Source organism: Xenopus laevis, chromosome 9_10S (assembly GCF_017654675.1).
Source record: "Xenopus laevis strain J_2021 chromosome 9_10S, Xenopus_laevis_v10.1, whole genome shotgun sequence".
Classification (NCBI taxonomy): Eukaryota; Metazoa; Chordata; class Amphibia; order Anura; family Pipidae; genus Xenopus; species Xenopus laevis.
This window is the reverse complement of record NC_054388.1, coordinates 96,916,395-96,931,868: the sequence shown is the minus strand read 5'-3', so window position 1 is coordinate 96,931,868 and position 15,474 is coordinate 96,916,395. Positions and strand designations below refer to the sequence as shown.

Below are 15,474 nucleotides of genomic sequence, written 5' to 3'. Positions count from 1 at the left end.
ACACGGCCCCCGACAATCATAGTTCCGTTACTGCAGAAAACACATATTGATTCATCAAATGAGTCATTTGTAATTGTGTAAAAAAAAAACATCAGTTTCACCACAATGGCAGTTATTCTTATTTTTCTGCTTCCATGTGGACAACGAGTTAAAAAGGAATGGTGGTCCCCTGAGAATAGTGTGGTTGCAGGAAGCACTATATAGCTAGTCACTTATCCACCAAGCCTCACACAAGCATTCATTTAAAAGAAGTCTAATGGAAAATTAAAGAACATCATGTAAAATTCAGAGGCAAATATTAGAGGTCTCCAAACAAGCAGATATTTGTCCTATCTGCCAAAATCATGCTGATCCAATTGTCTGGACCTTAGGAAAATGATTGGCTTACATTAGAGGCCTATACGGAAACACTGGGAGAGGAAAGGGTCATTATCACCCTTTGTTTAACTTGATTTACACAGGACAAACAGGGAAATTGAAGCTACTCCATGTTTGGTCCTTGCGAGGTAGATCATTAGATTACTAGTAGATAACTACCCTTTTAATATTTTTGTATCTCTTTTGTTAGCAGGAGTCCATTATGTAGGGGATTATCTGTGCACAGGGAATCTAATTATTTACCTTGCAAGGGCCAAACACGGAGCGCAGAGCTTCAATTTCCCGGTTTCGTTTAAGAAATAACAAAAAACATGGGCAAAAAGTATGTTCAGCACAAGCCTTATTCATCAACCACATGTTGAAATAGGGGGTATACTGCCCCTTTAATGTTCCAATGCGGTCCTCACTGAATAACCGCTGGGCAGGTTCTGGTTGGACAGGCCGAGGTTTTTGGCAACATACATATGCCACTAAGCCTACAACTCCTACGATGGCAGCCAATATTTTTCCAGGTACACACAATTACTTAACAGAATCGGCAAACACATCCCCTATAAGATGAAATAAATACATTAGGGGTGTCCAGCATTTGTGAAGCTAAATACCCAGTATCCCATTAACAACCAAGGGCTGTTGGGAAGTGCTGGGAGTTGTCATTTAGAAACAGCTGCAGGTTGGGCAAACATTTAGCACAGGGTCACAGCAACTCGGCATTCCCCCCAACTGTCTGTTCTCAAATTTCCATATTGTAACTACAGTATATGTCTACTTGACTGTATTAATGCTAAATACAGTAACAGTACAAAGGGAATGCTCAGATTAGTATTCCTTCTCACAATCTCACAGTAAGCCCAAAACAGCTCTGTGGCGCCGTGAAACCCATTCAATAGCTCAGAACGTCTCTCTTTTAGAGACCCATGTTATTCCTATCCAACACCAGCTCCAAGCCGTGAGGCTAAACCATTTCTAAAATGCATCCAAATGAGATTAAAGAAAAAGGCAGGCTTAGGAGTAAAATGAGAAAACCAAGGGCAGTCAGACATTAAAGCCTCCTCCTGTTTTAAGCATTTTTGCCTCCCAATGTGTAAACAAAATCTTCACGCTAGAGCACCAAAACAGATGTAAAGACACAACTAGTTTCCTCAAACCAACATGCTGGACAAGTCAGATAGGATGAAAGATTATACATAAGCAAGACATGGTTTTAGCTATCCAGTTTCAGGTTTTCCATTAAAGCAGGGTTGGAAGCCCGCAGCCTTGCCACAGGATCCGCAGACATTTCACTGAATAGAATTTGGCCAGAGAACTTGTGGTATACCAGATAATCGACCTACAAATTATACAGAACTGCAATAGGAAGTCATCCTGCTATGCCTCGTTGCATATTATGCAAACATAAAAAATCTACAATACATCCACATTTTTTCACAGTTCCACAAAACAAACCAGCCGCCCTGTTGTTGGCCAGTAGACTGTGTACTAGAGGCCAGGATTAGATTTCAGGAATCAGCACCAGGGAGCGGAATTAAAACAGAAGAACATTAAGGCCACCAGCCTCACTGTACAACTCTGACCTATGTCTCTGTCTTTTATGATACGACAGAATTTTTAGAGAGTGAGGTTAAGGAGGGCCTGTGCAATGGCCCTATGTTGGCAAAAATGGGCTTCTTTTACCTTTAAAGCAACAGTGACACCAACATTCTTTTTAAAGTTTTAGGGTAAGGCCAGACGAGGAGATTCGGGGAGATTTTGTCGCGCTAATGCACACGCGGCGATGCGTTTTCAATAGTCGCCCAAAATTGCCTCAGTGAGGCAACTTTGGGCAACTATTGAAAACGCATCGCCGCGTGTGCATTAGCGCAGGCGATTTTGCGCTGTAGCCTATGGGGAAAAGACGCTGAGGCAGTTGGGGGGAGATAGTCGCGCAAAAGACGTGGCGATAAGTCGCCAGGCGACAAAATCTCCCCGAATCTCCTCGTCTGGCCTTACCCTTAAAGTAATGAAAATATTATGTACTGTTGCCCTGCACTGGTAAAACTGATGTGTTTGCTTTAGAAACACTACTGTAGTTCATGTAAACAGGCTGCTGTGTAGCAATTGTGGAAATTGAATAAAAGACTATATGGTACAGGTTAATTAGTGGATAACAGATAACACCATTATATTCTGCAGAGCTTATCTGCTATCTGCTGTGTAACTTGAGACTTTTCTCCTTTGAATGGCTGCCCTCATTGCTACACAGCAGCTTATTTATATAAACTATAGTAGAGTTTCTGGAGCAAACACAGCAGTTTTACCAGTGCAGGGCAACACTGCATTATATTTTTATTACTTTAAACCACTTTCATTGTTTGATGTTACTGTTCCTTTAAACTCTGTTCAGATAAAAGCTCCAACAGAAAGTAGAAACCTGAGCAACTTTGTAATAGATCTTTATTTAAATACTTGTCTTTCTTGAATTTAAAACATCTTGACCGTATCAATCAGAGGGAAGCATGATTATAAAATTAGTTTTTTACTTGTATAACTAGTAATACAGGACTGAACTGGCCTGCCAGGGAAACAGCGAATCTTCTTATATACACCTGTACCATTTAGAATGTATAACTTTTCTGATGAGCCCTAGGAGATACAATATGCACACTGTACAGGTCTTTTCCTCTCCATCCCCAAATCTGCCAGTAAATCTGATAACTAGGGACCATTAATTCTATTAACCAAAAGCATTTTAGATGCCACACTGGAGGGCCGCAGAACAAAACATACATTTATAAAACACTAAAGTGCCTCCGTAAATCACCCAGCTAATCAGACTGCAGTAGAAACAGCAATTACATAATGTCCCAAGACCAGTGATTGTAACCTATGGCTCTAGTTTTTGCACATTTACAGCTTCTGACATTCTCTAACGTGGCTGGTGGAAGAAGTTGGGCAATGTAGTTGGGTAATTCACAACAGTTTTACTTAAACAACATTATCTGGATTAGCCCTCCAACAAAATTTTATGGATTTATACAAGGCAGGCTTAATTACACCATAGATAAAGCAGGCAAACGAAAACCTTTAATTAGGCAACATTAAAGATTAGAATATTATACAATCACCACTGATCTTCTTTGCTTCAGTTTATGGTTGCCAATTGCCATAAACACATCGATTGGTTGGCCTTTAATCCGGTAAAAGTCTGGCATGCGTGCTTTCTGTCACAGAAAATATACTGTTCAGTGACAACATATTTCAGATTGAACCCTGCTTTATTATAAATAAGTCAGATTAAAAACTGGCACTTAACACCGATTCAGAATTTTAATAGGTAAATGGTTACCTGTATGGCACAGGTATCGCTCAGTAAAGCCAACCTGCAAGCTATGTTTAGCACAGGTAGTACCCAGTATTACATACCACCCATAATATATTTTATAATGGAAAGTCTTTTTAAAGGAGAAATAACCCCCCCAATAAGAAAAGCCCCTACCTACTACTCTACATAGTCCCCCCTTTCTGATTCCCCCCGCATAGTTTGTTACCCCTGAAAGTGCCCCTAAGAGTTTGCTCACGTATCGGTGCAGAGTAAGCGCAGCGGAGCTCATGGGCACCATCTTCCAGATCTCAGGTCTTCTTCAGGTCCTCTTCCTTCCCTTCAGCAATTTCCGGCATTTTTGTTGCATGTGCAGTTGCTACAAACCGGAAGACTACTCCAACTGCACATGTGACAATAAAGCGCTCAATTACAGATGAAGACCGAAGATCTAGAAGGTGGTGCACATGAGCTCCGCTGCACTTACTCTACACCGATACGTGAGCACTCTTAGGGGCACTTTCAGGGGTAACGAACCATGCAGGGGGGGAAGCAGGAAGGGGGTCTACCTACTTAGTAGGCAGGGGCTTTTCTTATTGGGGGGTAGTTCTCCTTAATAAGCAAAGAATAATTGGGGAATCCAGTGTTCCTATTAGCAATAACCAGATCTTGTAACCCGTGCCCAGACCCAAACAGGCCCCCTATTTCCCAATAATTTTTAAACCCATATCCAACTTATTGCCCTCTGATGGGTGGCCAATTGCAAATGTGTCAGCAAGAAGATTTGGGACAAGAGCAGAACTGGGGCTTGGAAGAGTTAGGCCTACAAGAGGAGAAATTTGACAGCCCAAACTCACCTTTTGAGCTAGCCTGCCTAGTCAATTCTGGATTTATCTAAGTTTATCAAGGTGTCCATTCATCAGAAAGTGTTTCACTGCTTTCTTATGGGTTATGGGTTGTCAGCTCAGGGGGTCTTAAGGTTATCAACAAAAAATAGTATATTATATTTCAGCAATCAGCACCCGGGAGCAGAAGTAAACCAGAAGAACAATACGGCCAACAGCCTCACTGCACAATGCTGCCTTACACCTTAACTCTTTCTTATGGGTTACTAGTGTTCAGCTCAAGGGTCTTAAGGTAATCAATAAAAAGTAGTATATTCCCATGAGTTCTGAATTTGCCATGGCTCCGCATCTATCAAATAAATATTTAGCACTGTTTCTAAATTCTCTCTTATGCTCTATTAAGCTTCTTGCTTAGAATGAAAAATGTCTATGACTTTCAGAGAGGCTGCATCCAGGATCAGGTTAACGAATGAATAAAACAGTCACTGCTTCCTTTGAAGGTTTGTTTTTGTGCACTAGAACCTGGCGGGGGAGTAGAAATGGTGGGCTCAGTTTATTCCATGGTCCATTAAGGGCAGATGTTTCCTACCGGGTTTAAATGAGAATCGTTCCCTTAAGTCATCACATTCCAAGAAGAAGAAAATGATAGCGGTTTGTGGGTAAGGTTGAAAAATAGAAGAAAGATATGCACACTAAGTCTATTCAATGGGGTTTCTGTATGAAGATAGCAGGATATGCAGATCCGCTGGAGCCCATTTGAAAAGCACTTATGTGATAGAAATTACACGATATGGGGCTTTAAATGACTCATTCTTGCATCTGAAGGCATGTTTTTTTCATAAAGTCTCGCTCATTAGTGGAGCTGGGAAAATCAAAGTGCAGGGATCTCAAATGCAAAACCCCTGGGGACCAAAAGCAAGCCTAATGCACTGTAGCACTCTCTGGTCGTGAGGGGCGGATCTGATGAAAGTCTCACAAAAAATGGTGCTTGAATTAAATGTAATTAAATCAATGATCTCATTTCTCATGTGACAGTAGAGCAGAAACTGAGGTTGACCTGATCTCATCTGTACAGCTCACTGATGTCTGTTGGGAATTCAATGACCAGTAAAGAGCATGACTAAGATCTATGGTTGGCCAAAGCCTGCAATACTATAAAGATATGACTCTCGATGCTGTAAAAGGTCAAATAACTCATGGGGGCTGCAAAACACTTGTCATTTCTCTTTCTATTCCCTAAATAACTAATCTGCAAATTAACTCTCTTGTCCCCACCGCCATATTTATTATACCTTTGTCTTCACTATAACTAAGGCGTTCTTCCCAGGAATAGCAAAGGGCCCGCAAAATTGATTATAGCTCAGAATAAGAGGGGAGACAATTATTATAATGAGCTATAAGGATCCGGAAAATATGCACCTTGTGGAGAGAAGTCATACAGTTATAAAAAAACCAATAGCTCACTGTATGCAACAAACATTTCTGCTCTCTTTGCAGGAGTTTTAGGGAGTTGGTTGACAGCATATATTGCAATAGCAAAGAATCAACTTAATCACCTCTCAGCAGATACCACTTACACTATTGAAGGCACTTATTGAGAAGAATGTGCCTTAATGTATATGTTTTTGTAAGGCAGTGGTTCTCCAACTATGGGTTGGCCCTTCTAGGGCTGTGGGTTGATTCTGAAGGCTAGTAAACTTCTGGAGAATGCCCCGTGGCGTAACTAGATGTTACTGGACCCCACAGCAAATTAATTTTACAGCCCCAACATATCCAGAGGTTGTGCTGTTTTACCAATATATGTTGAAATTGCTCATTAATTAGTGCCTCGTGGGCCCCCCTATAGCTCCTGGCTCCCCCTTGCAGCCACAGGGTCTTCCTCTGTAGTTACACCCCTGAGAATGCCTATTTATAGAAACCTAGATGTTCATCCTAACGGTCAGTTAAGCTTGCCATAGATGGGCTGACATAAACTTCAGAGAATTGTCCAGCCTTTTTCAGCAGGATTTGGATTCGGCCAAATCCAATTTTGTGGCTGAACCAAATACTAAAATTCATGTCACTTTTCATCACACAAACAAGGAAGTTCAAAAAATTGTAACCACTTGAGCAGCATGCAGTTCTATTTACCTTGCCCTAATTTGCATATGTATTACTACATTTTGGCAGTCAAAAAAAAAAAGGGGTTTGAGCTGAAAAAGTTCATAACTATTGTATTTTTTTCCAAACCATTTCCATTGTTTCTGGAGAATGTCAAATTTCCAGGGCTCCTTGTTTCCATTAGTTTTATCTCCACCACCTTTGAATTGGAATTGGAAATGGATAGAGTCAACCTGAAGATAAGCACATCAGAAATGTTTTTGGTGCTAGACCAAGTGAAGGTGACACACCTCTACAAAAAATTCATTTTTCTGTATTGTATGTGTCACCAGTACTGTTAGTATGTCTCTAGATTATATTAAATGAGCAGTTACTATGAGAGCACGGGTTAACGACGTGGATTCATTTTATAATGTATTTACCAGACTCTTTCTGCATTGGATTGTATATATTCCCTCAGCACACAAGTTATTATTCTCTGTCCCTCCCAGCAAGAGCTGAGATCATTTTCAGTCTCTGCTACTTGAGCTGCATGGGGAAATTGGCCAGAACTGAAGGCTTTTTGTGGTTAGCAGGAAGTAAAGTGATCATGTCGCCTCTTCTTCCGAATAGAATTCCCAATTGCACATTTTCAGTCAGGGACTGGTAAATCTCCCCTGGTATTAACCACTTGCTATTAGAATATTAGAAAATCAAAAAGCTTGGCAGATGGATCAGGGAGAAGTTTTTTTTTTCTGCTAGAAAGCAAAAAAAAAAAAAAAAGAAGCAAAATGATGATTATTAATGTGGAAAAAAAGCACTATTCTGTGATTATTTTTTTTTACAATCTGCCCAAAAGTAAAGGGGGAAAAAAAAAAGGAGCGCAAACGCAAAGGTGAATGGGAAACGTAAAAAGTGCTGCGTGGCTGATAGCGTTTGTGTACGTACCTCCTAATGCAGAATAAGCAGAGACAGCCAGTCACAGAACAGAAAGGTGAAAGGTCATAGGCCATAAGGAAAACAAGAAGGCACATTTAAACCACTCATTAAAAATCATAGCCAAAAAACCAAATCAATACAAACTCACAGAGAATATGGAAAAATAAAAGACATACAAAAAGAATCACCGTTCCTAGATAAAAGCATTGCTTGAGTAGTCACACGTTAAGGTACAGCTATTGAATCAAAATATATAAAAATAAGCACTGTGTAAATATAAATATAAACGATATCCAATAATCATATAATGTGACAGGCTCGGGGTCTATAGAGTAGAAGGAAATGTATGTTTTGTATAACTAGGTGACCAACTGCAGTAGAAGAGCACTAATCACTTGGTTTTCAAATGATGCCCTGGAATACTGGTAATCCAGGCTAAATTTGGTTTAATATAATCCACTACAGAACGAGACATCTAAAAACACATTCAGTCTCTCTGCAGCAGCTGTTGCTGTACTACAACTCCCAGCACTTCCCCTATATATAAGGGATATCCATAAACCCGTTTCACATTCAACTGATTTTCCATTTTCCTGCTGATTGTATTCATGCCAACGTAAGTGACACTGTTGAAATGGATCAAGCCAAACAGTATTGGCTTTGGCACTTTGCCTTTAAAGAAAGGAATCAGGCACAATAAACACACAATAAAAATGACATATGGTAAGGGAATTCTTCACTAAATGAATATTTCATGCTTGGCAATGGTTTGTTCCCCTGAGAAGGGAGAGCCACACCTTATATGACCTCAACATGACAAGGCTCGGTTCTTTCTACAGCTGAGTCTGTGTCGGAGAATCTAATGGACAAGCCTAGAGTTTGAGACAAGCAATGCAAATACAGATAAAGTGGAGTGTACTGAGAATATCCACCCAGAGACCCGCCCAGGCCAAATAGAAATAGGCTTAGAATAGCTTGATTGGCCAGATAAAATACACTCATAAAAACCTGCAGATTTTCAATTATTGGGTCCACATTTATTTATTTAAATGCTTTAAATCCAATGGGACATAATTCTGTGATGCACACAATTTGACAAGGAAAAGAGGCATAGATGGAAAAAGGTATGGGACCTCTTATCCAGAATGCTCGGGACCTGGGGTTTTCCGAATAAGGGATCTTTCCATAATTCTAAGTCTAATAATTTATACATTAATCAAACCCTGGATGTGCTATCAATAAGGATTAATTAAATCTTGGGATAAAGTACAATGTACGGTTTTATCATTACAGAGAAAAAGGGGAATTCATTTTTTAAAATTCAGATTATTTGGCTAAAATGGAGACTATGGGATACAGCCTTTCCATAATTCAGAGCTTTCTGGACAACAGGTTACTGGATAATGGATCCTATACCTGTATGTATAATGGACTATAAACCCCACAAGTCTGCAGAGCCTAAGGGTGGTGGCACATGAGGCTACTGGGGGAGATTAGTCGCCCAGCGACAAATCGCCTCTTCTTTGGGCGACTAATGCTTCAGCTTTCTGAACTTGCCTGAAGTTTCCTCATGAGGCAACTTCTGAAAACTAATTGTTCCGAGTGCCATCCCCCCGGCGATTTAGATTATTTTGTCGCTGGGTGACTAATCTCCCCCAGTGGCCTCGTGTGCCACCACCCTTAAAGGGATAATGTCATTTTTTCAAAATGAATCAGTTAATAGTGCTGCTCCAGCAGAATTCTGCACTGAAATCAATTTCTCAAAAGAGAAAACAGATTTTTTTATATTCAATTTTGAAATCTGACATGGGGCTAGACATATTGTCAATTTCCCAGCTGCCCTAAGTCATGTGACTTGTGCTCTGATAAACTTCAATCACTCTTTACTGCTGTACTGCAAGTTGGAGTGATATCACCCCCCTCCCTTCCCCCCCCCCAGCAGCCAAATGGGAAGGTAACCAGATAACAGCTCCCTAACACAAGATAACAGCTGCCTGGTAGATCTAAGAACAACACTCAATAGTAAAAACCCATGTCCCACTGAGACACATTCAGTTACATTGAGAAGGAAAAACAGCAGCCTGCCAGAAATCATTTCTCAGTCACATGACCTGGGGCAGCTGGGAAATTGACAAAATGTCTAGCCCCATGTCAGATTTCAAAATTGAATATAAAAAGATCTGTTTGCTCTTTTGAGAAATGGATTTCAGTGCAGAATTCTGCTGGAGCAGCACTATTAACTGATTCATTTTGAAAAAAAACATGATTTCCGATGACAGGATCCCTTTAATGTCTTTTGACTTGAGTTTATTTTGTATGTATGTGGCATTACATGTTAGGGAAACAGTCTTGCAAGTAATAGAAACCCACAGCAGCAATACAAAGCCAAGCTTAACCTGACAACCAAAACCACAGGCAGATACAGTATAATTATCATGAATATCTACTTGATATCAGGCGTATCTGTGGCCATGAAGTTTTCCCATGTCTGTGTGTATTCCAGTTTCTCTCCACAACTGGCCCCTGGATAAAAGTGATCCTTGTTTGTATTTGATAGGGCCCCTTTGATGATACTTACCCCTCGCCGCAGATTCTTCCAGCGGAGTTCCACACGTCCATCTTCCGGCTCCTCAGTAAGCTGACTGCGAGATCGTCAATTTCCGTGTAATTACGCGCATGAGCAGTTGCCGCAAACTGCTCCAACTGCGCATGCGCAGAAATACCGATCTCCCAGTCAGCTTACAGAGGACGCGGAAAATGGATGCGTGAAACTCAGCTGGAAGAACCTGCGCCATGGGGTAAGTATGGAGTATGGGGCATTTCCCCAGGGGGGTAGTTAGCCTGGTGGGAGGACGGAGGGGGTCTACCTGGGGTGGGGGGTATGGGTTTTTTTTGTAAAAGGGTTTTCTTCTCCTTTAAAAATATAAAAATGTTACTACTGCTGCTCATTTCACCCTCGCTAATTACTGTTCCTTAAAAAAACTTTCCTCGAGCCTAGGAGGGTATGCTAGATGCAATTTATACCCACCATACCTTAAAACCCCTGAGATCAGTTGCCATTGGTCTTCATGAACCCATCTCCTTTTATTCGTGCAGGCAACTGGCACTGACCAAAGAGAATTGGTTGCACTCCTCTCCCAGAAAGCATGCCACAAGCAGCGCAAAGGAAGATCAGGGCAATTTTTTTCTCTTACACCTGCAATCTTGCATATTTGGTGGGGGCCCCTTTAGGTCAAGTACATTGGGTGTGATCCTCTGCTGCCCCAGACAGACACCGGCAGGACAACAATCACTGTTTTAGGACATTTCCATCTTTTGGGCATGGGCCAAAACCGATTATCAGTTTAGATCAGGGGTCAGCAACCTATACTATCTTAAGAGCCATTTTGCCCCCTCTTCCACTAAAGAAAAGTAGTCTAGAGCCGCAAAACATAACACAGCTTATATACTTTTAAACGTTTTAACCTTTTTTTAATTTTAACTGTTACAACAACCGAATACAACAAACAGAAGTGCAGTGTGTATGTGTAGGAAATGAATTAAACACTGAATAGCCCTATTAAATGTTAGTGTTCTTATCTGTTTAATGTGACTTCTGTTTCTGAAGCTCCCTGCTGATCTTCCCTCTCTTGTCTTGAGTGTGTGACCGCGGTAAGGACCATGATGAATCATCTTGCTGCGGCTCGCTCTTGTAAGTCACCCCTGGGACGTCTATACAGCCCTCGCACCTGCTGGCCACATCCTGAGTTTGCGACCGCGGTAAGCTAACGGATATCTCACCGCGGTCGCACACCCAAGAAGCCACCAGCAGGTGAGAGGGCTGTATAGATGATGTGACAGGCAAAGCTGCAAGACCGACGGGCACAGATGTGTGGAGAGGCCACAAGGCCTGGGCCTAGGGTGGCAGGATTTTAGGGGGCGGCATGCTGCCCAACCACACCCACATTAGTTCAGAAACACTGGGGTGGCGCAGGAGATATGATAGTTTTTAAAATTTCCTATTTGCCAATCCCCATTGCTCTGGTCTCAATTTTATTGAATAAAAGGAAGGGGACAGGGCGACTAAGGACAGAGAGCCTAGGGGCGCTTGCTATGTAAATCCGGCCCTGAAGACCGAGCCGCAGCAAGCAGGATGAAGAGCCACATGAGGCTCCGGAGCAGCAGGTTGCTTACCCCTGGTTTAGATTCACGCCAGACAAATTCTGTTTTAGATTGCAACAAATATGTAGCATTTCAACCACATCAGAATGCAATTTTTGACTCGGTAGAATAGATTAAAATTTCACATCCACTTTAAGCAGTAATGCAGCCAAACAAATTCAGCAACTGAAAATGCTAAATGCAAAATGTCTCAAGTCTGAAAGAAGAAGATCTGTGTATAGTATTCTGAAACCTAGTGCCCAGCTAGTGTTCGTGTTCAATGCAGACATGTTAGAGCTGAATTATCAGATATACAGGTAGAAAAAACTGAATTCTACCTGTATCTGACGATTCAGAAGTAACAAGTAGTAACGGTGGCCGACTTTCGGGTGCCCCAAAACCGGCTTTGTTTCGTACAATATTATGGGTTAGCCTATGGTCACCTTAAAGGGGACCCATCACCCAAAAAATGATTCCAAATCCTATTTTATCATGTTAGTCAAGCAAAATGAACTTTAATTACACTGTATAAATTATTTGAATCTTGTTTCCATCAGTCTGGGAATTCATAATTACAGCAAGCAGGTAGGAGACATTTTGTGGACACTGTTATTAAGACAAGCCTTGTATCATCTCAGAATCTTGTTTGTGCACCAGAATGGAGGACCTGATGTCCGTTCCCATGCCCTGGCTACACAATTAAATGATTAAGAGAACTGGGGGAATGAGGGGAGAGCAATGACCGCTAGGAAGTGCTGAATATGCCTAAGGCATAGAGGAGGGGCAGGCAATATTTGATTGACAGCTGAGATTTTTTAATGAGTTTACAACAGCTATGAATGCTTTAATAAAAAAAAAAGAATTTGGATTTCATGTTTAATTTGAAAAGGATTTTTATTATACAGATTTTTATGTCTGGGTGACGGGTTCACTTTAAGTGCTCTTTCCGCTCAGCCTGCACCTTGCACCATAAAGAATGTAATGTCTTTACTGCTGCACCAGCACTTGAGACTCAGAGACTCAGCAGAGAGTCCAACTTTTGAGAAGCTGGTACAGGATATCAGATCAGGAAAACTGATATTTAAAAGAACCTCAATTTAAAATATCATATATATGTTTAATGGAATAAATGAAAAGAAACAGCAAAAGCTTTGATCGTAAATTGTGCCATAAAATCAAAAAGGTGAAAAAAAAATTTTTTCATCCTTATTTATTATATAGCTTCCATATGTTCCCTACCAATTCTAACATCCGCACATATATTAGCAAATGTAATTAATGTGTTTTTCTTCATTCCTGATTATTATACTGTACAAATGTATTTCTTGTTCAATACCCAGACAAATGTCAGAAATAATAATTCATATATATATATATATCTATATATATCTATATCTATATATCTATATATCTATCTCTATATCTATCTATATCTATCTATCTATCTATCTATCTATCTATCTATCTATCTATCTATCTATCTATATCTATATCTATATCTATATATCTATATATCTATATCTATATATCTATATATCTATATATATCTATATATCTATATATCTATATATCTATATATATATCTATCTATATATCTATCTATATATCGATCTATCTATATATCTATATATATCTCTCTCTATCTCTCTCTATCTCTCTCTATCTCTCTATCTCTATATCTCTATATCTCTATATCTATCTAGATATATATATATATGCATGCTATTCCTAAATACTGAATGCCTATAAGAATAACAAACATTTAAAACAAGGTAACTGGTTATGCGGGTCATAATATATATAACGGTGCATTACAGAGTTTAGGGTATCAATGAAGACCAAATAATCAGAGCGAGAAAAGGGAAAAAAAATCAATCAAACCCCGCCCCCTCCAGATCTCGTTCTACTGACCTAATTTTAAGAGCCAACCTTCTCTGTCTGGGTTGAAAAATGTGTGCGTCAAGTCGTTTCCATCATCCTCAGGAATTTTAAAAGGCTCATTCTTAATACTGTCATATAAATTCTGTAGAAGAAGAATACACATTTTGAAACGAATATAACCAAAGAAAGCAAAAGACAAATATAAGCAACGGCGTCAATGGAATGCCTCATCTTTTTTTATACTGTATTGCCAATTCTATATTACTACAAAGAGGAGCTGCTTTTCATGCGCTTTCCACTAAACTCAGCTCACTCATGCAAAAGGCAAAATGATTATTGGTTGGGATACCTCCTCCAGCAAAATAGCCTGAATTTGGTGCGTCATCTGCAAAATCACTGTGATTAGATGGGAACATTTTAATTTGGCTAGAAGCATATTCCAATAGATCAAAACTGGAATACTATGCTCTGCTAGAATATAGCAGAGTAAATAATTAAACAATACAAAAAAAAATCTAATTCTAATCTAAGTATATAGCAATTATGCCGATTCGCTGTTTCAATGAAATCAAGGGTAACTAGTTTGCTTGACGGCTCTGGTACAGATGTTTCCACCAGATGATGGACCTGTGTTTTACAAGCACTCCAACCACAATGGATAAAGAAATATGGTATCTTCACTCAAGGATTCTACACTTTTATTTGTTACATGCAGAATTATCCGTCAAAAACAATTGAAGTAGTAGTACATTTTAGGGATTAGTAATGATAGATTTAAAAAAATATAAAAAGATGGATTTGCCAGGAATCCTTATTTTATATATATATATATATATATATATATATATCTATATATTATAACATCGCACACCATTAGCCAAAAATCTGGGTCATTTCCCTATGGGACCAGACTGTAAATTATATCGGCGCATTCTGAGGTCAGACCCCGCCGTTTATAACAGGGGGTCCCTGGCCGCCGAATTTGATGCAGTGGGTCCAAATTTGACACTGCGCATCCGAATTTGACGCCAGCGACCAGAAATGGACGCCGACCCCTCCGACCCCCTCCCGGCATTTCACACAAAATGTAGATTATAATGCATAATGTACCCCCTACTGAAATTTATAAAGATATTAGAAGTCACCTTCGGCCTCGTGCTTTTATATGGTCACATAACTCCTTGGTGACATAATATCTTTATAAATTACAGTAGGGGGTACATTATCCACTATATATATATATATATATATATATATATATATATATATATTTTTTTTTTTTTAATATATATATTTTTTGTGCTGGACCAGGCTTTTTTTTCAAGGACCACCTTTAGTCCAAAGCAACCAGGGACTTCAGTAACTAGCTTTCTGAAAGATTATCCTGGATACATACAGAGTTAATTTTAGCTCTTTAAAGGTGTCTGGCTTTTGGTAGCCTATAAGTGCAGTGTGTATATACATCCCCTTAGATCCTGTAAATTGTCTGAACACCGACAATTTTCCTATGCTGTATAAAGAATACCAGCAAAGATTGTACTGGTCCAGTGTGACGTAATGTATCAGAAAAAATTCAAATCAAATTTACTATTTTTTTTCCTATTTTAGAATCTATAAACTAAACTTTATGGTATGAATCAAATTAAAGAAAATTTAAAATTTCATATTCTTAAACAAGATAAAAAAAAGAGGATTTTGCATCATGGATGGGTTAAATCTAATTTTTCCTAGGAAAATAAGATTACCCAAGCAACTGTTTTTTATGAAAAAAGGGTGGTGCAGACAGCTCTCCATGTGCAGATGCTAGAGTGACGTGCAAAGATAATTATACCCATAAGCATGTTGGGTTCAACTGAGCACATAAATCTATAGTCTTTCATGCCCAGTCAAGTAGTTTGGGTTAAAGAAACAAAT

At 39.6% G+C, this 15,474-nt stretch overlaps 1 protein-coding gene across 1 annotated transcript in view; it reads right to left on the bottom strand.

Moving 5' to 3' along the window:
* LOC108703154 (cytohesin-3) overlaps positions 1 to 15,474 on the bottom strand; it is a 103,280-nt gene that overhangs the window by 12,594 nt on the left and 75,212 nt on the right. Inside the window, exon 9 of the mRNA XM_018239182.2 lies at positions 13,591 to 13,702. Within this exon, the coding sequence (XP_018094671.1) occupies positions 13,591 to 13,702 (112 nt within the window). The remainder of the gene's footprint in view (positions 1 to 13,590; positions 13,703 to 15,474) is intronic.